We start from the raw sequence: 26955 nt of genomic DNA on the forward strand, positions 1-26955 counted from the left end.
AAACAAGTTCTCTCTAAAAACCAATATATAATATACAGTGTATGCATTGGGGGCATTTATTTGACCTTGGAACATGTTTTAAACCCCAAATGTAATGAAAATATCACTCAACAATATTTAATATTTCTTCATGTTTAACATTTAGACAATTTTTCATATATCATTAATAAATACAGATTAATAATGGAACTTCTACTATTACATGAGACTTTTATTATGAACGTTTCCGAAATTCTGTGACCCGGAAGTACTTTTTGAGTGTTGCTGACGACACGCTGACGTTGGTCAAATCCAGCAGAAAACGAGGAAGCGGAGATATAAAGTACTGTATCTCTGGAGAAAGTATCTAACGAGTGGCATACATTAATCTACCGAGGCGACATTACCACAGTTATAAGAGCTAGCAACTAACAAGGTTAGTTACAAATATCTTTGACATTACTCTCCAGCCTTCAAGGTGGACATCTCACCACTGGTAACGTAATACAGTATCCTTTCATCCCCGTTTTATTTATGTAGTTAGCTACTGTAACGTCAGTTTTCTAATTTCAACAAAAATAACTGACTAGCTAGTTCGGTTAGCTAACTGTTGCTGCCTAATTTACAGTTTTTATGCAATGCTATTCGTAGCAAGTTAGTTAACTAGCTAGCTATGTCTGATCATTCAAGTTAATTTAGCCAGCTAACTGAATCTGACAGCGAGTTGGGACTCAATTCATTCTGAACTACAACCAGCCAAGTTAAACAGCGATGCAGTCGGGCCAAAATGTGACGGAGTGTCACGGCGAAGGGGCGCTTGGCAAATCTGACAATACGGCGACTTTGAGATACATTCCCACTCTGAAGACGGAGGACACTGGTCCAACCGTGGATAATAAAAAAGTTGGGGACACCCTGGTCACCAATGAGAGCAACCTCAGGGCGCCGAGTCCCCGTGGAGCAAATGGTGATGACGATTCTGAAGCGGAGTCGTACCGGGATGGGCGGACAGAGGTGGTGGACATGGATATGAAAGGCAGAGCGTTCGCCTGGTGCCGAGACTTCCTTTCCGGGTCATGGAAAAGCATTCCCGAGGCAGATTTTCAGATCAGCATTGTCAGGTAATCTGGGATGAGGATTGAAAGATCTGGGACTTTTTCTCACACAGGCAAATCATAATCTCTCACGCTCTGAAACACACACTTAAAAATAATGCCACACTATCTGACATAACTTTATGAGTATCCTATAAGGTATTGTACTGTGCTCCATGCCGTCCACGTTAGCACACATGAAAGTGACAATCCAATGTCCAACTTCTCTTTCTCCCTCTCGGTTTATCTACAGTGGTGGACTCAGCAACCTGCTGTTCATGTGCAGTCTGCCAGACCATGCCCACACTATTGGAGATGAACCTCGCAGGGTCTTGTTGCGAGTCTATGGGGCCATCCTACAGGTCAGCCACCTTAAATCAAGCCTATAATTGTCCCAGATGGCTAATGTAGTTTGTCTAGCTATAGCCTAGATTTAGTTTAACTCTGCCTGTTCACATTGAAGTGACTGGGAATTTATCATCAGAATCGCCTTGATTCGCCAAGTAAATAAATAAATCATACTGATACTGGCTTTCTGGAACACAGTCCAAATTAAAGCATTGCAAAAACTTGGCAAGTTTCTGTACAAGCCAGAATGTTGAATACAATTACATTTGAAGTCAGAAGTTTACATGCACCTTAGCCAAATGCATTGAAACTCAGTTTATCACAATTCTTGACATTTAGTCCTCTGAAAAATACCCTGTCTTAGGTCAGTTAGGATCACCACTTTTATTTTAAGTATGTGAAATGTCAGAATAATAGTTGAGAAAATGATTTAATTCAAGCTTTTATTTCTTTCATCACTTTCCCAGTGGGTCAGAAGTTTACATGCAGACAATTAGTATTTGGTAGCATTGGCTTTTAAATTGTTTAACTTGGGTCAAACATTTCGGGTAGCCTTCCACAAGCTTCCCACAATAATTTGGGTGACTTTTGTCCCATTCCTCCTGACAGAGCTGGTGTAACTGAGTCAGGTTTGTAGGCCTCTTTGCTCGCACACGCCTTTTCCGTTCTGCCCACACTTCTATAGGATTAAGGTCAGGGCTTTGTGATGGCCACTCCAATACCTTGACTTTGTTGTCCTTAAGCCATTTTGCCACAACTTTGGAAGTATGCTTGGGGTCATTGTCTATTTGGAAGACCCATTTGTGACCAAGCTTTAACTTCCTGACTGGTGTCTTGAGATGTTACTTCAATCTATCCACAATTGTCCTTACTCACAATGCCATCTATTTTGTGAAGTGCACCAGTCCCTCCTGCAGCAAAGCACTCCCACAACATGATGCTGCCACCCCCGTGCTTCACGGTTGGGATGGTGTTCTTCGGCTTGCAAGCCTCCCCCTTTCTCCTCCAAACATAACGATGGTCATTATAGCCAAACAGTTCTATTTTTGTTTCATCAGACCAGAAGACATTTCTCCAAAAAGTACGATCTTTGTCCCCATGTGCAGTTACAAACCGTAGTGTATTTTTTATGGCTGTTTTGGAGCAGTAGCTTCTTCCTTGCTGAGCGGCCTTTCAGGTTATGTCGATATAGGACTCGTTTTACTGTGGGTATAGATACTTTTGTACCTGTTTCCTCCAGCATCTTCACAAGGTCCTTTGCTGTTGTTCTGGGATTGATTTGACATTTCGCACCAAAGTACATTCATCTCTACGAAACAGAACGCGTCTCCTTCCTGAGAGGTATGACGGCTGCGTGGTCACATGGTGTTTATACTTGTGTACTATTGTTTGTACTGACTTGTGGAAGTCCACAATTTTTTTTTTCTGAGGTCTTGGCTGATTTCTTTTGATTTTCCCATGATGTCAAGCAAAGTGGCACTGAGTTTGAAGGTAGGCCTTGAAATACATCCACAGGTACACCTCCAATTGACTCATGATGTCAATTAGCCTATTAGAAGCTTCTAAAGCCATGACATAATCTTCTGGAATTTTCCAAGCTGTTTAAAGGCACAGTCAACTTAGTGTTTGTAAACTTCTGACCCACTGGAATTGTGATACAGTGAAATAATCCGTCTGAAAACAATTGGTGGGAAAATTACTTGTCATGCACAAGTAGATGTCCTAACCGACTTGCCAAAACTATAGTTTGTTAACAAGAAATTTGTGGAGTGGTTGAAAAAACGAGTTTTAATGACTCCAACCTAAGTGTATGTAAACTTCCAACTTTAACTGTACATACACACTGAGTATACAAAACATTACGACATAGCTTTCACATGTTCAGTCTATGATCCCTTATTGATGTCACCTGTTAAATCGACTTCAATCAGTGTAAAGGAGATGGGTTAAAGAAGGAATGTTAAGCCTGAGACATGGATTGTGTATGTCTGCCGTTGATAGGGTGAATGGGCAAGACAAAATATTTAAGTGCCTTTTGAATGGGCAAAATGCTAACCTCCTGTGTTATTGTAATGTTGAGCGGTTAGCATGTCCTTGGGATATATTTGTGCATCAAACTTTCTCACTCATTATTATTCACAATACATTATTAATTACAATAAAAATTACACAATACATTATTTACTATTCATTTCTATTGGGCACAAAATAATCTGATAACCAACCAAAACAAAAAGCAAATGCATCCAATAAAATTCTAACGTCACGTCACAAGCTTGATGTAGTCATTGCGTGCTATGACTATGGGACCAAATACTGAACTTTGTACTACTTTAATACACAAGTGAATTTGTACCAATTAATTTGGCCCTTAAAATGAGGGGGACGGGATGATTTATGTACAGAAAGTGCTGCAATTTCTAAATGATTCACCTGATATGTGTAAAAAAAAAAATACCCTTAAAGCAAAGCTAACAGTCAAAACAATCAAATGTGTCACTGTCCCAATACTTTTGGAGCTCACTGTATTGGAACATCAAATTTCAATAAAATCACAGTATCGAATCGCAATACATATAGTATCGTGAGGTCCCTGGCAATTACCCTAGAATATATAGATGAAGAATATACGATGTGCAAGTGACGTTATTCTAAGTCATACTTCTGGGGTCATGTTCTGGCTCTTTTGAATGTGCTTCAAGATTATGTCATCAAATTCATGAAAATGTGGTCATTTAAGGTGTGTGGGTGTGTACGTATATATTGCAGTGAAAAAGTATTTTCCCCATTGCTGATTTTTGATGCTGAATGTTATCAGATCTTCAACACAAACCTAATATTAGATCAAGGGGACCTGAGTTAACAAATAAAGTTATGCAACACCCAATTCCCCTGTGTGATAAAGTAATTGCCCCCCTTACACTCATTACTGGTTGTGCCACTTAGTTGCAATGACTGCAACCAAATGCTTCCTGTAGTTTTTGATCAGTCTCTCATATTGCTGTGGAGGAATTTTGGCCCACTCTTGCATGCAGAACTGTCTTAACTCAAATACACTTGTGGGTTTTCAAGCATGAACTACTCGTTTCAAGTACTGCCACAACATCTCAATTGGGATTAGGTCTGGACTTTGACTTCAAATTAGTTGCTTTTTAACCATTTTCATCTTGACTTGATTGTGTGTTTTGGATCATATTCTTGCTGCCTGACCCGGCTGCGCTTCAGCTTCAGCTCACAGACGGATGGCCTGACATTCTCATGTAGAATTCTCTGATACAGAGCAGAATTCATTGTTCCTTCTATTAAGGCAAGTCGTCCAGGTCCTGAGGCAGCAAAGCATCCCCAAACTATCACATTACCACCACCATGCTTGACTATTGTTATTCAGTATCAAAAATATGCAAAAGTAGAGAAAATTAGAAAGGGGCAAATACTTTTTCACAGCACTGTGTGTATATATAAAATTATATTTGTTTTGATTTAACCATACCTGATTCCTTTCATCAAAATATTTGACGCTCAAGAAGTAAGACACATTGCCGAAAGTTAGAAAAGTCTTATTTGGACTACGTCTCCTGCTGCTTTGATAGCATGTCAGTGTTCCTGCTCAAGCTGGGGATTTAGAGGATGGTAAGAATCCATTAGTTACAGGCCATTTGTGTTTAATATTAGATTACGCCGTTTAAAAAATAAACAACTTTGCCAGCCAATACTTTTTTCAAATGTTTAATTGTAGACCAGCAAGCTGTCAAAAGATTTGTAGTTCGTGTCTTTAGATCTAATGAAACGGATTCAACTTTTTGGCGTCGTGCTACTTCTTGGCCGTAAAATACAGCAAGTTAATTAACTTGGAAACCCATTTAAACAGTTTAAAAAATATATTATATCTTAATTGGTCGCATTTTCATGACTTTGACGATGCAAATTTGAGGCTCATTCTTAACCTACAAAAATGTACTTACATTTTACATATGAGTAATCCCGGGAATCAAACCGACTATTCTGGCGTTGCAAGTGCAATGCTCTACCAATTGAGCTACATGGGCTAAGCATTGCTACACCACATGAGCTAAGCATTGCCACATTCCACATACAATATGTACATTGTAGATCTACACAGGATGATAATTCCTGTGTTGAGATTAGTCATGTAGAACTGACAGATGGATAGATAAGCCTATTGTCTGATTTTCTCATATTTGCTTTATGTACAAAAAATGCACTGCGATAGGGAAGGATTCATGACAGAAAGACATGGCATAGGCTAGACCTTACATCAAACATACAGATTACTGTTATGTACTCAATATTACACAGTCCCTGAACAGAACATCTTCAGTCCGCATCAGCAACCTATGAAATGCTTCAATGGTCTCTGACTCATCTCGTGTGTGTGTGAACAGGGAGTGGATTCTCTTGTCTTGGAGAGTGTGATGTTTGCCATCCTGGCGGAGAGAGCCCTGGGGCCACGGCTCTATGGAATCTTCCCTGAGGGACGCCTGGAACAGTACCTGCCGGTACACACACACACACACACACACACGAGAATAATAACATCTATAGAAATATTGTAATATCCAGACCTTGCAACTTTTGCTGTGTGTTAGGTAGGCACACATTCATAACTGACTGTGAAACTTTGAAAAGGCTTTTAATAAAGTACAACTGGAATTTAAATAAATGCCTAGAATGTTTCAATTTTGGAGAATCTCATACAATGGTTTAAAGTTATGTATTTATTATGGATCACCATTAGCTGCTGCCAGGGAAGCAACATTTATTTGAAAAACATTACAATATATTCAGATTTCACAAACACTGTGTGCTCTCAGGGCCCTACTCCATCACTACCACATATCTACAATACAAAATCCACGTGTACGTGTGTATAGTACATATGTTACTGTGTGTAAGCATGTGTCTGTGCCTATGTTTGTTGCTTCACTGTCCCCGCTGTTCCATAAGGTGTATTTATATTTAATTCATTGTAGAATAATGCTGTAATGTAACATTTGGAAAAGGGGAAGGGGTCTGAATTCTTTCTGTTAGCACTGTATATATTTTGTGTGTGTTTTTTGAAAAAATATATGGGGGATTGGAAATGATGCATACATTGGAAGCTACAATCTATCTGCAATATTACAGCTGATCTCCCACCATAATAATGTATTTATTTATAATTACTTGAATATAACTTATGAATGCCTCATGAGCTTAGTTCAACTGTAGTACCCTATCAGAATCCTAAATAAAAGCTTTTTTTACGTCTTTGTTTATAAACAATGTAATTGTAAACAAACGTATACCCTCAACATGGTTAACTATAATCTCATGAATGGTCAGTCCTTGCTTCTGTACATCTGTCTATCAATTTTCAGCCCCATCTCTTTGCTGTTTACCAAATTAGTGGTGGGAATATCCCTTTGTTATTGTTTGAACTGCAGACTGCCCCTTTAAAAACAGTATCAGTTTAACACTGTGCAATACCTATGCATCGCTATATGGATCAATCAGTTTGAAATGGAATCCATTCGCAAGTGCTTCCAGAATGCATGATGTTGACGGGTCTTCTCTCTGACCAGCACATTACTTGTCATTTCTTTTTTACACTTTCTGACAAAGCCTCAAATAGACAGTTTGCAAATGTCAAATCTGTTTCAATCATGTGTTTGAAAGTATCTCTGCCTTTGTTTTTCACTGTGAGCTAAATGCATACAGATTCACTTTCACATTCCATGTGTGTAGAGAAATGTCTGCATATCCTTTTTTGTCCTATGCTTATTTTACCATGTGCGCTTACATACAGACATATGCACTTGTCATGTGTGTTCATAAAAATGTCTCTCAAACTCAAATATCGAACTCAACATACAGGTTGACAATAACAGATATCTCAATTGATAGTTTTAAGTGAGCATCTTTGTAGTGATTGAGGGGGGACAACCGGCGCTGGGATTTAATGACTGGCGAGTGCACCTTTTACATAAAGGTCCAGACTTTTGGGCAGATGTTGCAGAAAAGTCCCATACATTTTAAGTGAATATGAGTGTAAAGTCCTGTATCTTTGTGCTTATCTCCCAGAGCAACCGTCTGCGTACAGAGCAGCTCTTTGTTCCGGAACTGTCCGCTGAGATCGCCTCAAAGATGGCCCGCTTCCATAGGATGGTCATGCCCTTTAACAAGGAACCCAAGTGGCTGTTCGGGACCATTGGCAGGTGAGGATAGGATGGGACTGCTCTCTCCAAGTCAAAGCCTACACCAAGTATTGACTAAGGAGCACTGTAAAAATATGTATTGATTTGAATTTGAGGTAACTGTTTGCAGGTAGTACTTTTCATCAGCTGTTTTCCACAATACTCAATAATGCTCTGTCTGGTGTTGTCTCAGGTACATGGATCAGGTGATGAACTTAAAGTTTGCCCGGGAGGCTCACGTCAAGAAATACAACAAGTTGATTAAGTACGACCTCCCGGCAGAGCTGGAGAGTCTCCGGTGAGTCAGGAGATGCTGGGGAAGGGAATGGCTGGAAAGGACAATGATCTGGCAAGGGAGATGTCTGGGAATGGCAAGGCTATGGGAGGAGAGGAGGTGGGAGTGGCCGGGGAAAGTAATGCTATGGCAGGGGAGCTAAAAGGGGGGAAACAGGCATGTTTAGGGAAGGCGGGAGAGTTGGTAGATCCATGTCACAATGGACCTTACTCAACCGCACACAAATACACACACACATCATATACATGAGCAAACTCTTTCACGTCCACAATCATGTTACTCTCTAATAAATATGTGGTGTTCTCTCTCTGCAGCCAGTTAGAAAGTTGACCTCTCCCCCAGTGCCTTTCTCTGACACTGCCCTATCAGGAGACTGTTGGACTTTAGCTTCCTGTGACACCACACACACCCAGACCAGCAGTGTGTGCCCCATAGAGATAGTTAGAGAAGGATGCAACTTTGTATTTGGCCTATTATGCGTCTGTGAGAGCATGGGCAGTGCCATTGAGGCCATCTCCATTTTGAAGTAGTACGTTTTCTTCTACTACTATGAGTTGGTAACAAACTGAAAGGGTGCATACTGCCACCTGAGGGGTATACCATGTACCAGGTTTGAGGAGTTAGTAAGGTAACATTGGTCAACTCTGAGTTCAACTCAAGATAACCGGTCATACGAAATGGCTCACCTTTTAGCCAGGTACATTTCTATGGCAACGAATCCTTCAAAATTAACCTGCTATGGGCAGGCTAACTCAGGTCTAACTCCCATTTTATCCTGAATGAGCCACAAGTTGAGGACTAATGAAATCAGATACCCTCCCTCTGGCAAAGATTGTCATCATCCCCTTCATTTGAGGAAGACAACTGATCAAACATTTGACTAATATAATAAAAAATCACATCACACATTTAGTAATGATAGCCTTTGCTTTCCAAACTGTATGTTTTTCTCGTGATTGTATTTAGCCATTTGCAAAAGGCAAACTGACAGCCGTAACTAAACAGACATATATACACTGCTCAAAAAAATGTGCATGTGTCTGGCCACAAATGTGCATGTGTCTGCTCAAACGGTCAGAAACAGACTCCATGAGGGTGGTATGAGGGCCCGATGTCCACAGGTGGGGGTTGTGCTTACACCACTTAGCACATGAGCACATGTGACAGACGTGACAGAGTCTGGAGACGCCGTGGAGAACGTTCTGCTGCCTGCAACATCCTCCAGCATGACCGGTTTGGCGATGGGTCAGTCATGGTGTGGGGTGGCATTTCTTTGTGGGGCCGCACAGCCCTCCATGTGCTCGCCAGAGGTAGCCTGACTGCCAATAGGTACCGAGATGAGATCCTCAGACCCCTTGTGAGACCATATGCTGACACATGCACATTTGTGGCCTACTGGAGGTCATTTTGCAAGGCTCTGGCAGTGCACCTCCTTGCACAAAGGCGGAGGTAGCGGTCCTGCTGCTGGGTTGTTGCCCTCCTACGGCCTCCTCCACGTCTCCTGATGTACTGGCCTGTCTCCTGGTAGCGCCTCCATGCTCTGGACACTACACTGACAGACACAGCAAACCTTTTTGCCACAGCTCGCATTGATGTGCCATCCTGGATGAACTGCACTACCTGAGCCACTTGTGTGGGTTGTAGACTCCGTCTCATGCTACCACTAGAGTGAGAGCACCGCCAGCATTCAAAAGTGACCAAAACATCAGCCAGGAAGCATAGGAACTGAGAAGTGGTCTGTGGTCACCACCTGCAGAATCACTCCTTTATTGGGGGTGTCTTGCTAATTGCCTATAATTTCCACCTTTTGTCTATTCCATTTGCACAACAGCATGTGAAATTTATTGTCAATCAGTGTTGCTTCCTAAGTGGACAGTTTGATTTCACAGAAGTGTGATTGACTTGGAGTTACATTGTGTTGTTTAAGTGTTCCCTTTATTTTTTTGAGCAGTGTATAGATGGCAGTTCCCATTCAAGTCAAGACTGGCAGCCTTTGCTAGCCTACCCATGAGTTTAACGGTCAAATTAACGTTCCAAAACCCTTCTATAGATTATATGTCTATGACCACAACACGTCAAGCTGTTCCACAGATAGATGGAGCAATAGGAGTGGGAAAATGGTCATGCATTAATAAGCACACTAAACAATAAATAAAGACGGCACATAAAGGCCTATTTCACACTATAGCCTGCTGATTTTGCAAGATAATGTTTCTTTCATTTTGATATCGGCACAAATGAAAATGTGGCACTGAGTCGCCCAAGGATTCACGTTTCAGCATTGTCTCAATGAAGAGTCCGGCCTTTCACAAGCCATGTGCGAGATGCACGCACAGTTACAAGCCTGCTAGAGTTAGCGGCAACTGGACGAGCAATATTCACCGTCGTAATACGGATGAAGCTTGACCTGGAATGTGAAGCTAACTGAAGCTGGATAGCTTTATAAAAGCCTGAGTAGATTGCTTTGTAGTATACCTCTCCAGAGTGTGTTGTTTGAACAGGTATAAAGCAAAGATTGGTGATTATTGCCGCTTGCTGTTTATGGAATGTTTGCTCGCAAGTATAATTCATTGGCTGATCCTTCCTAATGACTTGGATGGAATTATTTGAACCTTCCGTACCCATAGGAAGTCCCACTGAGTTAACTACTTCAAAATGTTGAAACTCAATGATGCTTTGCCGCTGCCCATGCTCAAATGTGTTTTTGGGTACTAGAGATGTCTATCTAAGTCTATGGTGTGCCCTTACTGTCTGGCAGCCAGTCCTCTACACACCTCAAGGTCACCTGCTCTAATAATAATGATAGCTCACATTCATATCGTTTTCTACTACGTCAAGGTGCATTCAAGCGATCAGTCACATTATCACATGCGTAACAGCAACCTGGACCAATATTATACACATCTGTACAGCTTTGTTATGTCATTAGATGTGTATCTAAATGTCCAATGTACTAGCTACGAATTGCTGTGTAATAGTTGTAGAGTTACTGAAAGTGTTACCACATACAGTGCCCTCAGTAATTATTGAGTCAGTGACAATGTGTTGTTGTTTTGGCTCTGTACTCCAGCACTTTGGATTTGAAATTATACATTATTTACAAATATTATACCCCCCCCCAAAAAATGCTAACCTCCTCTGTTATTGTAATGGTGAGAGGTTAGCATCCTCACTCATCACTCATTCAGGACTATCTGTAATCATGGTAGCATCTACATTAAAGTAGAAGTGTTTAGAAACATATTCTATTCTTATTTACAATAAAAGTGATTCCAATACATGACACAATACATTATTTACCATTTCTTATCTATTGGGCACAAAATAATCTCAAACGCAACCAAAACAAACAGCAAATGCATCCAACAAGTTTTTAGAGTCACAAACTTGATGTAGTCTTTGCGTGCTAGGAATATGGGACTAAATACTGAACTTTTGCCTACTTTAATACCTACATAAGTGAATTTCTCCCAATACTTTTGGTCCCCTAAAATGAGGGAGGGACTATGTACAAAAAGTGCTGTAATATCTAAATGGATTAAACTCTCTAAAAATTAAATCTGTCTGTACTATAACCTCATAGTCATTGTCTCATTTCAAATCCAAAGTGCTGGAGAACAGAGCCAAAACAGCAACACATTTGTCACTGGATGGCACTGCATCTACAGCCACTGCCACGGTTGGCTAATGTTAGGGTGGTTGAGACTCTTCTGTATATCTACCTGTGACTATATCAGGAGCATAGATCAACATATCTTACAGAACCTGCATTCTGAACATGGCTGCTCAATCAACCACAAATATCACAATCACGTATTTCACTTTTGCTCAGGTCATTTCCTATTGAGCTACCCTTGGAGAGTCAGAGGCATGCATGACATGCCATTATTGCACAATCCAACTAAATAGTTGCTATGCCATGGTGTCCAGTACTCAATGCTTCCCATAACTACTCTACCGTCATGATCGTGCACTTGAAATCGTGAAGGGAGTAATCGGGTCTACCAAATAGTGTGTTGTGTAATTCCGTAGTCTGTCTTTGTCTACAATAAAACATATATTTTTTGATATTGTAGAGAGTGATAACCTATGAGCTGTTGACATGTGCCATAACCTCTGCCGTTTAAAGTTCACTGAAAGTTGAAGTGTGTACATAATACATTAATTTCATGTTCTCTCCCTCTCTGACAGAGTGTTGTTGTCAGCGACCCCATCTCCAGTGGTGTTCTGTCATAATGATGTGCAAGAAGGTAAAGGTCTATCTTTGTGCTCTCTTCCCTTCACTCACTCTACCCATCTCCCTCGCTCCCCTCTAACCATATTTACCTCTAATTTGGGCTGCTTGACCCTCCCCCTGGCTCAACAGTGGATGTCCGTCACTTCCTGAAAGGACAGGATATTACATAAGTTGGAGAAAGAAGGGGTGGAGGGTATCTATTTTTAGAGACTGAACACATTCGTACGCAACACCCTCCGGCAGGTGCAAACCAATAGAGTAGATGGTACAGGTGGTGGCCGTAGATTGCCTATACATGCAGTTGACTCCTGAAGTGCACATCAGGACACACTGAATGTACAGTCATATTTAACTCTTGAGGAGGAAGTGGGATTGTTGTAACCTCCTGTCTCTCGTCCTCAGGTAATATTTTGATGCTGGAGGACAGAGACCGCACCTCCACTGGGAAACTGATGCTCATAGACTTTGAGTACAGCAGCTACAACTACAGGTAAAGGCCTTTTGTGTACATACACACTCAACCCTTACACCTGTAGTTTTAGTTATGACCACACACTCTCAGCTACAACTACATAGGAATGCTTCTAGACCCATATAGTGTACATCAATTACATTTACAGTTGAGTCATTTAGCAGATGCGCTTATCCAATGAAACGTACTGGAGCAATTAGGGTTAAGTGCCTTGCTCAAGGACACATCAGATTCTTCACCTAGTCAGCTCCGGGATTCAAACCAGCGACCTTTCGGTTACTAGCCCAACGCTATTAACCACTAGGCTACCTGCCACCAATCAAAGGCACACACAGCTTAACGGTAACAGCATTGATTAAGGTACAGTTGAAGTCGGAAGTTTACATACTTAGGATTGGTGTTATTAAAACTTGTTTTTCAACCACTCCACAAATTTCTTGTTAACAAACTATAGTTTTGGCAAGTCGGTTAGGATATCTACTTTGTATGACACAAGTCATTTTTCCAACAATTGTTTACAGACAGATTATTTCACTTATAATTCACTGTATCACAATTCCAGTGGGTCAGAAGTTTACATACACTAAGTTGACTGTGCCTTTTAAACAGCTTGGAAAATTCCAGCAAATTATGTCATGGCTTTAGAAGCTTCTGCTAGGCTAATTGACATAATTTGAGTCAATTGGAGGTCTACCTGTGGATGTATTTCAAGGCCTACCTTCAAACGCAGTGCCTCTTTGCTTGACATCATGGGAAAGTCAAAAGAAATCAGCCAAGACCTCAACAACAACAAAAAATTCCAAGCGCCGCAAGGTACCGGGTTCATCTGTACAAACAATAGTACGCAAGGATAAACACCATGGGACCACGCAGCCGTCATACTGCTCAGGAAGAAGACGCATTTTGTCTCCTAGAGATGAACATACGTTGGTGCAAAAAGTGCAAATCAATCTCAGAACAACAGCAAAGGACCTTGTGAAGATGCTGGAGGAAACAAGTATAAAAGTATCTATATCCACAGTAAAACGAGTCCTATATCGACATAACCTGAAATGCCGCTCAGCAAGGAAGAAGCCACTGCTACAAAACCGCCATAAGAAAGCCAGACTACGGTTTGCAACTGCACATGGGGACAAACATCGTACTTTTTGGAGAAATGTCCTCTGGTCTGATGAAACAAAAATAGAACTGTTTGGTCATAATGACCATTATGTTTGGAGGAAAAAGGGGGAGGCTTGCAAGCCGAAGAACACCATCCCAACCGTGAAGCCTGGGGGTGGCAGCATCATGTTGTGGGTGTGCTTTGCTGCAGGAGGAGCTGGTACACTTCACAAAATAGGTGGCATCAAGAGGGAGGGAATTTATGTGGATATATTGAAGCAACATCAAGACATCAGTCAGGAAGTTAAAGCTTGGTCACAAATGGGTCTTCCAAATGGACAATGACCCCAAGCATACTTCCAAAGTTGTGGCAAAATGGCTTAAGGACAACAAAGTCAAGGTATTGGAGTGGCCATCACAAAGCCCTGACCTCAATTCTATAGAACATTTGTGGGCCGAACTGAAAAAGCATGTGTGAGCAAGGAGGCCTACAAACCTGACTCAGTTACACCAGCTCTGTCAGGAGGAATGGGCCAAAATTCACCCAACGTATTGTGGGAAGCTTGTGGAAGGCTACCCGAAACATTTGACCCAAGTTAAACAATTTAAAGGCAATGCTACAAAATACTAATTGAGTGCATGTAAACTTCTGACCCACTGGGAATGTGATGAAACAAATAAAAGCTGAAATAAATCATTCTCTCTACTATTATTCTGACATTTCACGTTCTTAAAATAAAGTGGTGTTCCTAACATACCTAAGACAGGGGATTTTTACTTGGATTAAATGTCAGGAATTGTGAAAAATATATTTGGCTAAGATGTATGTAAACTTTAGACTTCAACTGTATGTCTCTACGAGTAAAAGGGACAGATCTAAGTATTATATTATCCATATGTAGTGGCGATTGTCTCAATTTCTTTGATTGTCATCTTAGATTGTGCTGCAATGTGTTTGTTTGTTTAGGGGTTTTGACTTTGGGAACCACTTCTGTGAGTGGTGCTATGACTACACATACAACAAGTGGCCCTTCTACAAGTGTACACCTGACAACTACCCCAGCAGAGAACAACAGGTGACTACAACCTCAACCACACCTATATCAAAATGCCCTCTAACATATCTATGCAAACACAGTGGTTGTGTCCGAATACCCATGCTAGCGTACTACATACTTAAACTGCATACTATATACTCGTCGTTGCATACTATTTAGCACGTACTGTTTAGTAAAAAGTATGCAGTATGCCATGGTCGTAACGCAATATTGGCTGGTGAGTGGGTGCGGTAGGGCAGAGTGCGGGTGGATTTTTCCAAATTCGACAGACATGCATCGCATTAACCAGTCTGATAATAGCTCATTTCCAAAGTCAATGCATTGTTCTATTCTCTGAATAGAATAGGAAGAGTTATATTCCTACCCAGGCTGGTTATTGGCATCACATTCAACCTATACCATAGCCCATCTATCCAATAACCGAAGACAGAAACCGATCATTTGGTTCCATTTCAACATGATTTATTAGTGAAACCAAAGGGCTGTAACATATATAAATACAATTGCTTAGTACACACACAAACTTTTTAAATGTTCAAATCAAAAGGCGCAGAAAAACGTGGACGGTCGGGTGAATCGCTAATTCAGAACCACTGGACATCAACATAATAAACTAAAGCACTGATTATTGGGATCAGAATGATTGCCAAGGCTTGATCCATTAATTAAATGGGTTCAAATCAATGTTCAAATCAAAAGGCCTGATTTAACATGACATCAACAACGCAGCCAAATCCTTAGTCCCCGTGCCAACACATTCAGAAATCAAAATATGGTTTTGCATTTAGTTTAAAAGCTTTAACGAAGGCAAAGAGAAAAATAAAACACTTTTTTTAATGAGAAAACAGAAATCCACTTTGGGTAAAAAAGAATTTTTTTTCAAAGATGTAACCTACGATGAAAAATCTGTGATCGTTTTCAGGAGAACAAAAACAACTTCATTTGAACACAACCGCAGAAGCTTTGCTATTCGTCATCTTCCCAATTAAGTAGCATAGATTTGTTGTTTGGCTAAATAAAGATAACTAAGGTCTATCACTCGCAGCCCACCTCTTCCAATGCATTGTGGGAAAGTGTGCATCAAACTTTACCAGATGAAGAGCAAATTAGTATATCATCCTGGCATTTAAACCATACTCGATTTTAGAAAATTCACATACTATAAAACATTCTGTTTTCGCATACTGAGAATACGTCATGTGTAATGTGTATGTCCTCAGACATAATGTATGTCTGTCCAGTCTTGTAGAACTATTTTTCTGACCACATTATCTAGTTGAAACAAAACTATGCATGCACATTTCCAGAACTCATGAAATCAGCTGGTCTAATACAATGACACAATTGCAAATGCATTATTTTTAAGTTATTGATACAAGCCAGGGAATTCCATTTATAGATTAAGTCTATGTGGCGTCCCTCATCTCTGAGCGCGTGTGTTTTATCACTGCAGTTGCATTTCATCCGTAACTACCTGGTGGAGACGGGAGGCTATTCAGAGAGCACCATGCACGAGGACCAAGCTCGTATAGAGCAGGACTTGCTGGTCGAAGCCAATCGGTAGGACACAGACTTCTACCACAGATGAATCCAAAAAGGACAGTTTGCTCACAAATCAAATATATATATATATATATATATATATATATATATATATATATATATATATATATATATATATATATATATATATTTTTTTTTAATCTTTAAAGGATTCTACAATATGTGCTCTGTTTTGTAATAATAATCATAATTGATTGGATTTATATTGCTTTTCCACCTAGAGCTTTACATAATAAGAGGGAAAAGTCACCTTTACCACTACCAATGTGGTGCTTACTTTTGAAAATGTCTAATAGTGTTGATTTTGGTATGAACTATTCAATGCTACGGTATCCACATGTACAGTAAGTAGCCAGTCTGTTGGCAGTTAATTTAGGGATTAATGATTTTCCCACAGATTCGCCATGGCATCTCACTTCCTCTGGGGCCTGTGGTCTATCATTCAAGCCAGGATATCCAAGATTGAGTTTGGCTACATGGTAAGTACATGAGTAGACTTTACTTCACCTGGTGAGATAGACTTCACCTCACTAGAATGAAAGGATACAGTAGATCTTCAGCATACTGGAACATTGATTGTCATTCACATGACATTGCAGGTGTTTAGTGGTCACTCACTCTGTTTATTTGCTGAGTGATTTGTTCTATGACCTGGCTAAATAGTGCTTCTAAAACACACGATCCTTCTTGAAGTTTACACCTGTTCATTTGATCTCTGTCGTTTCAGGACTATGCCCAGTCACGATTTGATGCCTACTTCAAGCAGAAAAAGTTATTTTCCTAAATCGCTAAAAGAACAGATTGACTTCAATGGAATGTACTGTCATTTTTATATCTGCTGATTCTTCCTGTACGCAACTGTCCTGATGCAGAAACGTAGTTAACTAGGCATATCTGTTAAGTGTTGAAACCAAACCAAATATGAGGGGTAAACGCCCACTGAAGAGTCTTAGGTGGATTTTTACAAATGATCTATTGTTTGAACTTGATATTTCTAATATACCAGGACCCCATCTATCTAGTATCTTTCCATCTAGTAGCATCCAATACATTGCTCTGCCTGAGACAAGTAACAGTGAAGCAGGGACTTAGCTGCACTCCAACAAAATGCACTTATCTTCCCCTACTATGAAATGTGAAATTCTGTGAAAATGCACAGCAAAAAAAAAGCATGTTATTTGTTTACATTAGTTACGATCTACTGGTTCCATACATTTATGTTTCAAACCCTGTAGTCATGTGCTTTCTTTGTCATTCAACTCTGCTTCTTTCTTTACCCCACCTCGTAATTTAATTGTTGTTGAACTTCAGTACACCCTTGATTTCAGGGTCGAAATATGCTCATTTTGTGCAGTCTTTTTTCCTTTCTTTTTTTTCCTTGACTTGTTTGTTAAATGCCTGTTCTATGCATGGTGCTGGTGCGTGGACACAATACAGCATGGCAGAGAATCAAGCTGCATATCAGAACTCAGTTCATACTGTAGTTATGTTTCTTTGTAGTGCAGTAGGGAAAACTGGACTCATGGCCCTATTCAGAACTAGTAAGAAAAGAACATGCTCCATTGCATAGTAAGTCAAATATGTTCTTAAACAGGATGTTGTTTTTGACCTTTCTCTATGACTGTTTCTGATTGAATTGGGCTTAAACCCCATGTACGACCTGTCTGTTTTAGCATTCTCTCTAGTCAAACTATATATAGAGGGGTTGCAGTTGTCAGAAATCACTTAGCAACCATGCAGGCGCCATGTTGGAAGACCAGTCACTGTGGTGGAAGAATGGTGCAGCCTGCTGGCTGTTTGTGAGCATGTACACTGCATTGCACAGCCAATTGTTTCTTAGCAAGGCAATTTGTTTTCTCAGCTTTAGTGTCTTGGCTGCCAATTACGGCACAGAAATTGACCATGGTGATGAACCAAGTAAGTTTAGGCACTGTTATCATTCAGCTTGGGGCTGCCACTCAGTTGTTGTCAGAAGAATTGATGCGGTGGTCTTCCAACATGGCTGCCAGGAGGTGTCGCATGTCACCTCCTGGCACAAGTATTTTGTGTCATTCTACCTCTTCACAACAATGGGGGTCAATTTACACTTTGTATGATAAATGAGCAAATGTAGACCTGAAACTAAATTATTAAAAAAGGAACATGTTTTGGTTATAGACAAAGCTTATTGCACAACCTCTCAGAGGAGAGCAGTTTATGAAAATAATAATCTCTGTTATATATATATATAAATAGCTTTTGTCTGGCTTTGATGTCATTGCATTCTGACTAGGTTTACCTTTCATTCTAAAGCTGTTCCATTACTAGTAAACTGGTATAGAACTGTCTGTCACGGTTTGACTCTGCCCAAGGTTTGGATGTTTGTCCTTTTCCATTTCTGACCAAGAACCACAATGGTTAAAGAAAGCTGTCCATGACTTTGAACAACAGATGTATCTTATTTAAATGTGCATTTGGCTTCTGTGTGTGTCTGCCTGCCTAACATTATTAAAACCAAATGGAATATCTGCATGCTTTTGGAATTCAGATCCAAAGATTTTGAAAATGGGATGATGTTTTTTTTCTTCAATGGCAATCATTTTGAACACATGGAATTGTTTTTCAGTATAATTTGTTATAATTTATTTAGTATATTTGTTTGCCCAGTGAAGTGCTCTTTTGTTTTGATGTGAGTTATAATAAAGGTGGACCTGTGAGTTTACCCTTTGTATAATGTTAGAATATATGTTGTGGATGTAGGCCAATGTTCGATTTCCGAGAATATGAAACTGCCTAGTATAGAAGCCAGTGTCTCGTCAACTAGCTAAATTAAGTAACTGTCTTTCATTACACATCAATCCTGTCCAAAACCCTTTGATGTTCTTGATATTCTCCCTGCACTGCAGCTGCTGTGTAAGTATAACTGAACTGCAAATAAACATGCTTGATACCTGATTGATTATGTCTTCATTTATTGATGATTAGAAATTAAATAGAATGTTATGGCAACAGTTATTTTAATCTCAAATCTATACTGTAGAAAATCAATACATTTTCAGGAACCGGAGCTACCCCTAATGGTACAATTCATAGCAGATTTAGGGAAGTCCTATTTCTAACTTGCAGACTTGGTCCATTTCAAATCGATCCCTGGCTTCATGGCACTTCATGTCAGTCTGCAAGAATTGGATAGATATTCAATATGCCAATAGCTGCACCTCTTAACTAGCTGGGAGTTTCACTGTATCACATCTGTTCCTCACTTCCAGTGCATTGAAGGTAGGGGATATGGGGAGTAGCTAGGAGATGATTTAGAACTAGGCATGAGTCCCCCATGAGGCCTAAAATCAGTCCTGTAGAGCTGTTTTCCTGCACTGAGTTCCAATGCGGGTATATAACTGACTGTGTGCTCACTCTGCTCTCACACGGGATCAAAGCTGGATTTATGCAAGTTTGGGATGTCATTGTTAGGGGTCCAAGCAACATAGTTGCTGGAGGCCAATTGTATTTCTTGCCATTTGTTCTGTTGCGTATCCACTGGTGTGTGGTGTTCAGGCCAGTCTTATAGCTGCTGGTCTGTTTAACTTATCAGACAAGTTACACTGAGCTGCTATGGATCAAAGAGATAAATGTTTATTAGGACCCTGGAGTGTGTTCAGTCTTGTTCATTTTCCATCGTGCTCTGGATTGTTTCTGTATAATGTTAGCGCTTCTCCTTGAGTTCTCTCTTGCAGGATGTTGTTCAATGTTTCCAGGATCTAAGGTTAAATATCTGTTTCTCACAGTTTGTGTCTAGTGTAGGCCTGTTTATCTTCCTGTGGCAAATATGACTACAATATTAGCATAATTGTTCAAATGTATTACATGATTTTTTTTTAAATTTACAGATTTTTGACAAGTCCCAACACTGTTTTAAGAGACAGAAAGTTCTGTACAAGATAGATTTATAAGATTGATGAGGTAGGTCCATTTTAATATTAGGGTGCATTTGTAAATTCAACTCTGGCTAGCTACTCTGATTTCGGAGCACTCTCATCTGAGTGTGCCAGAGTGCAGAATATCTGATGAATTTATGAACGCTCAACACTTGTTGAATATGACTGGTGTTAGTAAAAATGCAATTAAATTGTTCCCAGCAGCACAGTTAGTCACTAACAATCTAGATACTGTGATAATAATAATTGATAATAATATATTAATAATATATTAATAATAATAATAATAATAATAATTAATAATAATAATTGATGCTGTGAACCATCAGATCCTCCTCTCCACCCTCTCCGAGTTGGGCATCTCCGGCGCGGCCCACGCTTGGATTGCGTCCTACCTGACAGGTCGCTCCTACCAGGTGGCGTGGCGAGAATCTGTCTCCTCACCACGTGCTCTCACCACTGGTGTCCCCCAGGGCTCTGTTCTAGGCCCTCTCCTATTCTCGCTATACACCAAGTCACTTGGCTCTGTCATAACCTCACATGGTCTCTCCTATCATTGCTATGCAGACGACACACAATTAATCTTCTCCTTTCCCCCTTCTGATAACCAGGTGGCGAATCGCATCTCTGCATGTCTGGCAGACATATCAGTGTGGATGACGGATCACCACCTCAAGCTGAACCTCAACAAGACGGAGCTGCTCTTACTCCCGGGGAAGGACTGCCCGTTCCATGATCTCGCCATCACGGTTGACAACTCCATTGTGTCCTCCTCCCAGAGCGCTAAGAACCTTGGCGTGATCCTGGACAACACCCTGTCGTTCTCAACTAACATCAAGGCGGTGGCCCGTTCCTGTAGGTTCATGCTCTACAACATCCGCAGAGTACGACCCTGCCTCACACAGGAAGCGGCGCAGGTCCTAATCCAGGCACTTGTCATCTCCCGTCTGGACTACTGCAACTCGCTGTTGGCTGGGCTCCCTGCCTGTGCCATTAAACCCCTACAACTCATCCAGAACGCCGCAGCCCGTCTGGTGTTCAACCTTCCCAAGTTCTCTCACGTCACCCCGCTCCTCCGCTCTCTCCACTGGCTTCCAGTTGAAGCTCGCATCCGCTACAAGACCATGATGCTTGCCTACGGAGCTGTGAGGGGAACGGCACCTCCGTACCTTCAGGCTCTGATCAGGCCCTACACCCAAACAAGGGCACTGCGTTCATCCACCTCTGGCCTGCTCGCCTCCCTACCTCTGAGGAAGTACAGTTCCCGCTCAGCCCAGTCAAAACTGTTCGCTGCTCTGGCACCCCAATGGTGGAACAAACTCCCTCACGACGCCAGGACAGCGGAGTCAATCACCACCTTCCGGAGACACCTGAAACCCCACCTCTTTAAGGAATACCTAGGATAGGATAAAGTAATCCTTCTGACCCCCCCCCCCCCCCCCCTTAAAAGATTTAGATGCACTATTGTAAAGTGGCTGTTCCACTGGATATCTTAAGGTGAATGCACCAATTTGTAAGTCGCTCTGGATAAGAGCGTCTGCTAAATGACTTAAATGTAAATGTAAATGTAGATAACATGAAAATAGCCTAACCAGATCTACTAAGGAGAATAAAATGGTCAGAGTGCAGTGTTCTCTCATTTGTGTCTGGAAGTAGCTAGCGAGCTAGCCAACTTTAGCCAGTTACCTTGGGCACTTGACTGTCGTGAGTTCAATGCTCGGATCAACCCTATTCCTCGCCCAGTTTGTGCTCCGAAACGCTCAATTTACGAACAGACAATCTGACAACCCTCTGAATTTACCAACGACCCTACACACTGTAGGCAATTTACGACCGCACCCGTAGTAAAGAATCTCCTCTCCTCAGTATGATGAGTCTTCTCAGACAGTATGTGACAGTTTTGCTGCTGTGGATCAGCGGGTGGTTGAAGTATGCTTTAGAGAGGGTGTGGCGAACACCCTTCTCGGTGCCACACCCCTGGCTGACATCACCAGGTGACTCGGGTGAAGGACAGGGTGTCAGAGGAGTGGCAGACCAATGAAGCATATCATACCTATGACCATGGAGATGGAAGCAGAACCATGGTTACAGTGCAGACCAGCACACATGCCTTCCACGTAAGTTAACAGCTACTGTATGTCATCACATCATCCCTGCATTGCCTTTAGAAATGGTACACCTCACTTCTCCATTATGTAGAGTGTCCCATCAGACATTGCAGCATTTTTCCATAGCTTGACATAATGACAAAGCTAACCTTCCATCTCTGTGTGTAAGGTAAACCTGGGTCGTCTGTCTGACTGTAATGAGTACTTCAGAGCCATGTCCCAGTCCAGTATGAGAGAGACCTCAGAGAGCCTGATTCTCCTGGATCACATTCCATTCTCAGTCTTCCACTCCCTCCTAGAATTCTGCTTCTGGAATGACCAGCGTTCCTCAGGAGAAGCTGGAAGAACACATCTAAGTGGGTATTATTCCTCATATATCATACTTCATTTTCTATTCATGGAAATTCATCTGGCCCAGGCTGGCACATCACACACAGCACCAGCAATTTATTGTTTGTAATGTTGTAATGTTTATAATGTTGCAATGCTCTCTTTCTGTCTGGCTCTGGAGGTGGGCAGCTACCTGCTGTCTGACACATTTGTCCTGTCGGGTGTTCTAACCCTAGACACCTGTCTGTCCTGCCTGGCTCTAGCCCAGGACATCTGCTGTACTGAGCTGGAGACAACTGTGTTCTTCTACCTCAGCAGACACCTGCTGGAGCTGCCTCACCTCACCAGGTGCAGCATGACATCCTGTACCCCCATTCACCCCATACCTGTCCTCAATCAGCCTACTTGATGGGTTTCAAGTTCCACACCAATAAATAATCTTAAATTGCAAGGAGTGAATTCTCCTTTCAATTGAAAACTGTTTATTCATATTTTACACATTGTGAATGCATTGCCAGGTGTCTGCCGGCTGAACACAGGGCTGAACTGACCTCTCTGAGGTGGCAGGGAGAGCTCTGGCTCTGCAGCATGAGGAAGGAGAACCTGACCTCCTGGAACGATCCAGAAACAGAAGCCACCCGCCACCTCTTCACCCTGGATGGGTCAGAGGTCACCGGTGACTGGCATCCAATAGCAGAGCTCCCCTTCATGGCTGATAAGTGGTGCTTTACTGCGGTGATTCTATTCAACTACCTCATCGGGGGCTACAGGCAATGGGCTAAGAGGGTCTGGGAGTTTAAAATGGCCTCCTTTAGGTACAACCCCTTCATAGCACGCAATGGCCACATCAAGCTTGTGGCTCTACAAATGTCTAACTTTTGCCTATACACATATAAGTACATTTTTTATACAAAAAGCATTACAAGAATATTGATGTCTTGATTTTGTCCAAAGCAACAGCAAAATCAGGTAAATTGATAAAACACACATTCTTTTACCTCATTGTCAACTTGTTTGGACATTGCATTGTGGTTTTTAGCTGTATGCATGATGTATTTTGGATGTTTTCAGTCTATTTTGAACACGTTCAGACAATGCGATTAACTGTCCAACCATATGTGTGTGTGTGTGTGTGTGTGTGTGTGTGTGTGTGTGTGTGTGTGTGTGTGTGTGTGTGTGTGTGTGTGTGTGTGTGTGTGTGTGTGTGTGTGTGTGTGTGTGTGTGTGTGTGTGTGTGTGTGTGTGTGTGCTCTGCTGCAGGTTTTGTCTCCTTTCTGCCTCTGACTGACTTTCAGTTCACCCTGTTCCTGTCCCATGACCTCCCTCTGGCCACCAGCCTGGGCCTCTGTCTCTATGTCCTGGGGAACATCCAGAGGACTGGAGAAAAGCTGCTACTACAGTATGACTCCAGGCAAGGTCAAACAGTCTTGTCTCAATCCAGGTAGTGAGTGGACTTGTTTATTTCAACCTTACATGTTGGTCAATTGCAAGCTGCAGTCTAATGAATAACAGCCTTGAACCACCTAACACACACACACACACACACACGCACACACGTTCGTACGTGCACACACACACACACACTTCTGTTTTCTCTCTCTCTTTCCCAGACTTGTGGTCTGAGCTGCTCCCTACCCTAACCAAAGCCACTGTTGACCTTCCCAGTCTCTACTTCCTGGGCACCACCGACCGGCTGTTTGTGATTGGAGGAAATAACTCAGAGAATGTGGTGGCATCATTCTGTGTGGAGTCTGGGCAGTGGGGGCAGGTGAGCAACCAACTGAGTGTTATCTTGAATGAGATTAAGTTGTTTTAAATGCCATAGACCTATCTATCTAATCCTCCCGTATCTGGTCCTAGGTGAAAGAGGCTGAGAAGGTGGCGTTAGCTGGACGGGACAGTGTTGGGTGACCAGGTGTACATGCCAGGTATAGAACACAGCACTGCTGTAATGCTGGATCATCACTCCCTCTCTCTCACTGTCCTCCCTCCTCTACCCATCTGCACCCGCTATGAAGCCCTACTTCAACTCTCCTTCTGACACAAACGTTCATCAATCAATCTGATTTGCCTTGGCTTGCTCTGTTTGGGGTTCAGGCCCAGATTTGTATTGAACGTATCTGGAAAAAGGCTGACTAATCATCAACGTGGGTCTTTGCTATATGAGGACTGTACCCGTTCTGTGTCAGCAACAATAAGCCTTGCCATGCTTTTACTCTGCCTTTAATGATAACTTGAACTAAAGTAGTCTAAAGGAGAAAACTCACCAGACGATTGTTGGTACAGTAGGGGGTCGTTTGTTTGCCATTCGTTCGCTTGGTGACGGCGCGTTGTGTAATATCATACGTATATAAAAAATTATTTTCTCCCGTTTCTACATATTGAATCGGTTTGGCTCGATTTGCAAATTACGTCCGGCACTCTGTTCAGAGGTGCTAAGTACTCTCAGCCGGCAGACACTCGACAATACTACCGATCTGTACGTGCCTTAATTCTCTGCCCAGAGGAGGATGGGCTCACGATCTCGTTTCCTTCCTTTTAAAGAATTCCTATGGAGTTTGCCTTTCCCACCGTTGCCTTTGTTTACTCTTTTTGGGGTATTTACTTACTAATAAGTACTTTGTGACAAATGTGAAATAGAGGTTAAAGAGCAATAAAACCTATTTGAAACATAAAGCCATTGATCTTAACTAATACCAGGACTCTTGGGTGTCTGACTAAAGCTTAAAGCCTGTCAGACCATGAGAAAAACAGTGAGTGAGGTATCCACAGGTGTAGTGACATAAAAACGGAACATGGTGGGTTATTACATGACATAGATACACTGCTTACCGAGAGACGGAGAGATGAAACTTGCCTCAAAACATGCCTTATAACTATTGATTATTAATGAACCATCTGTCACTGGTTGCCCTGAATGAAACTGAATATATATGTAAATAGATTGATGAATCAACATAATGTATTTATAGGTGTACTCTGTAGCGGTTTGAACACTATGTGGTCAGCAGCCACGTGAGGTTACAGTCTAGCTCTAGATAGTGTCCAGTTACAGATAGAAAAGTCGGGGGGGGGGGGGGGGGGGGGGGCATAGGGGAAGTACAGAGAGAGAGAGGGGGGGGGGGGCATAGGGGATAGCATTGCTCTCAGTACCTGAGGAAAGCCAATTCAAGGGCATAGGAATCACACACAGAACACAGAGAGAGGTTCAGCCCCAGTCCAGAGGAATTCCACTGAGAGAAACCACAGTCAATGCCTTCTTCTGTTTCACTTCAGCAAGCTTGAATTGAATCTCTAAGCAAAAAGGTATGGAATTACTGAATGTTTGGTTTTTAGATTGCTATAATGTATAATTTCATAAGCCACTGTAGCTGTCCATGACACACTAATGTATGTAATACTGTAGCCTAGTATAGTTAGATACCCTATGGATTTGTTGTTGGTGCTGGGTATAGTGCATTTCAGATGTTTGACAAACAAAGCAAGCCAAAAGTTAGTAATTGTGTAGGCTCCTTGTGCCACACAATATTTGTGTGTAAGAAGCTAGACAAATGTTTATTCATAGGAAGTCTGCATCATCATAATTAATTTGCTATTGTAAATGTTAGCTGAAGAGAATGATTCATGTCATTCTTCAGTTTATATTGTTAAAAAATGAAATTTGCTTAAATCTAGACTTGTAGGTGACTGGACACATAATATACAGCTATACTAGAGAAATATCAATTTGGCACTGATGGCACTGTATTATCATGTATTATGGCACTGATAAAGCCTATTTATTGGAATATTTTTTTATGAATTCACCTTGCAAAATGTTTCATTATGTGGTTTGTGGTGTAGTAGACCTCACATGCTCTTCCTAGTCTGCAGTGTTTATATTTTTAAACCAGTCCTACATCTGAGCGCATGCCAGTAGCCTAGGCTATATCTGGCATTTCAACTTTGCCCCACTTAGCTGCTGGCCCGTCATATGACATGGAAAAAGAAATTCAAGCCCACTTTTCAGTCAACCGGGCCACAACATAAACAGACTTATGCCCTCCACATACAGTTAGAAAATATTTAACAAATCCCTGAAATTACAAGAGGGCCGGATTACCGAACGCGCACGCAGGGCATGTGCCACGGGGCCCCTGAGATGGCATATGAACACCTCATAAACAATGGCAAAATGTGTAGAATTCCAGGAAATTAGCTTTAAAACTGCAACAACAACAAAAAAGGAGTAAATGTGGTAATGCAGCCCTGTTTCTCTCACC

General features: G+C 41.5%; 2 protein-coding genes and 1 pseudogene across 4 annotated transcripts in view; all 3 read left to right on the forward strand.

Moving 5' to 3' along the window:
• chkb (choline kinase beta) lies at positions 1-19275 on the forward strand. Of its 2 annotated transcripts, XM_055933665.1 has the most exons (11): positions 2-1100; positions 1327-1435; positions 5825-5938; positions 7503-7636; positions 7809-7913; positions 12102-12160; positions 12550-12637; positions 14688-14796; positions 16232-16338; positions 16739-16820; positions 17069-19275. In XM_055933665.1, the coding sequence occupies exons 1-11, from the start codon at positions 751-753 to the stop codon at positions 17123-17125; spliced, it is 1314 nt and encodes a 437-aa protein (XP_055789640.1). In that variant the 5' UTR covers positions 2-750; the 3' UTR covers positions 17126-19275. The 2 variants fall into 2 exon arrangements, with proteins under 2 accessions (XP_055789641.1, XP_055789640.1); XM_055933666.1 differs by lacking the exon at positions 5825-5938 and having other exon boundaries at positions 1-1100.
• LOC129862961 (uncharacterized) lies at positions 18244-24734 on the forward strand (annotated as a pseudogene).
• The window catches only part of LOC129862231 (carnitine O-palmitoyltransferase 1, liver isoform-like), a 12547-nt gene continuing 10165 nt past the window's right edge, over positions 24574-26955 (forward strand). Inside the window, exon 1 of one of the 2 annotated variants that reach the window (XM_055933668.1) lies at positions 24574-24621. The gene's annotated coding sequence lies outside the window, so the exon portion shown is untranslated. Of the gene's footprint in view, positions 24622-25851; positions 26000-26955 lie in introns of those variants that run through there. The other variant, XM_055933667.1, reaches the window with a different exon arrangement.

Source organism: Salvelinus fontinalis, chromosome 9 (genome assembly GCF_029448725.1).
Source record: "Salvelinus fontinalis isolate EN_2023a chromosome 9, ASM2944872v1, whole genome shotgun sequence".
Classification (NCBI taxonomy): Eukaryota; Metazoa; Chordata; class Actinopteri; order Salmoniformes; family Salmonidae; genus Salvelinus; species Salvelinus fontinalis.

What these genes read in the sequence shown, in the direction of transcription:
- chkb (XM_055933665.1), top strand. Translation starts at nt 751, where the DNA reads ATGCAGTCGGGCCAAAATGTGACGGAGTGTCACGGCGAAGGGGCGCTT. An exon ending in TTTCAGATCAGCATTGTCAG is followed by an intron (nt 1,101 to 1,326) that starts GTAATCTGGGAT and finishes GTTTATCTACAG; the next exon opens with TGGTGGACTCAGCAACCTGC. An exon ending in TACAGCAGCTACAACTACAG is followed by an intron (nt 12,638 to 14,687) that starts GTAAAGGCCTTT and finishes TTGTTTGTTTAG; the next exon opens with GGGTTTTGACTTTGGGAACC.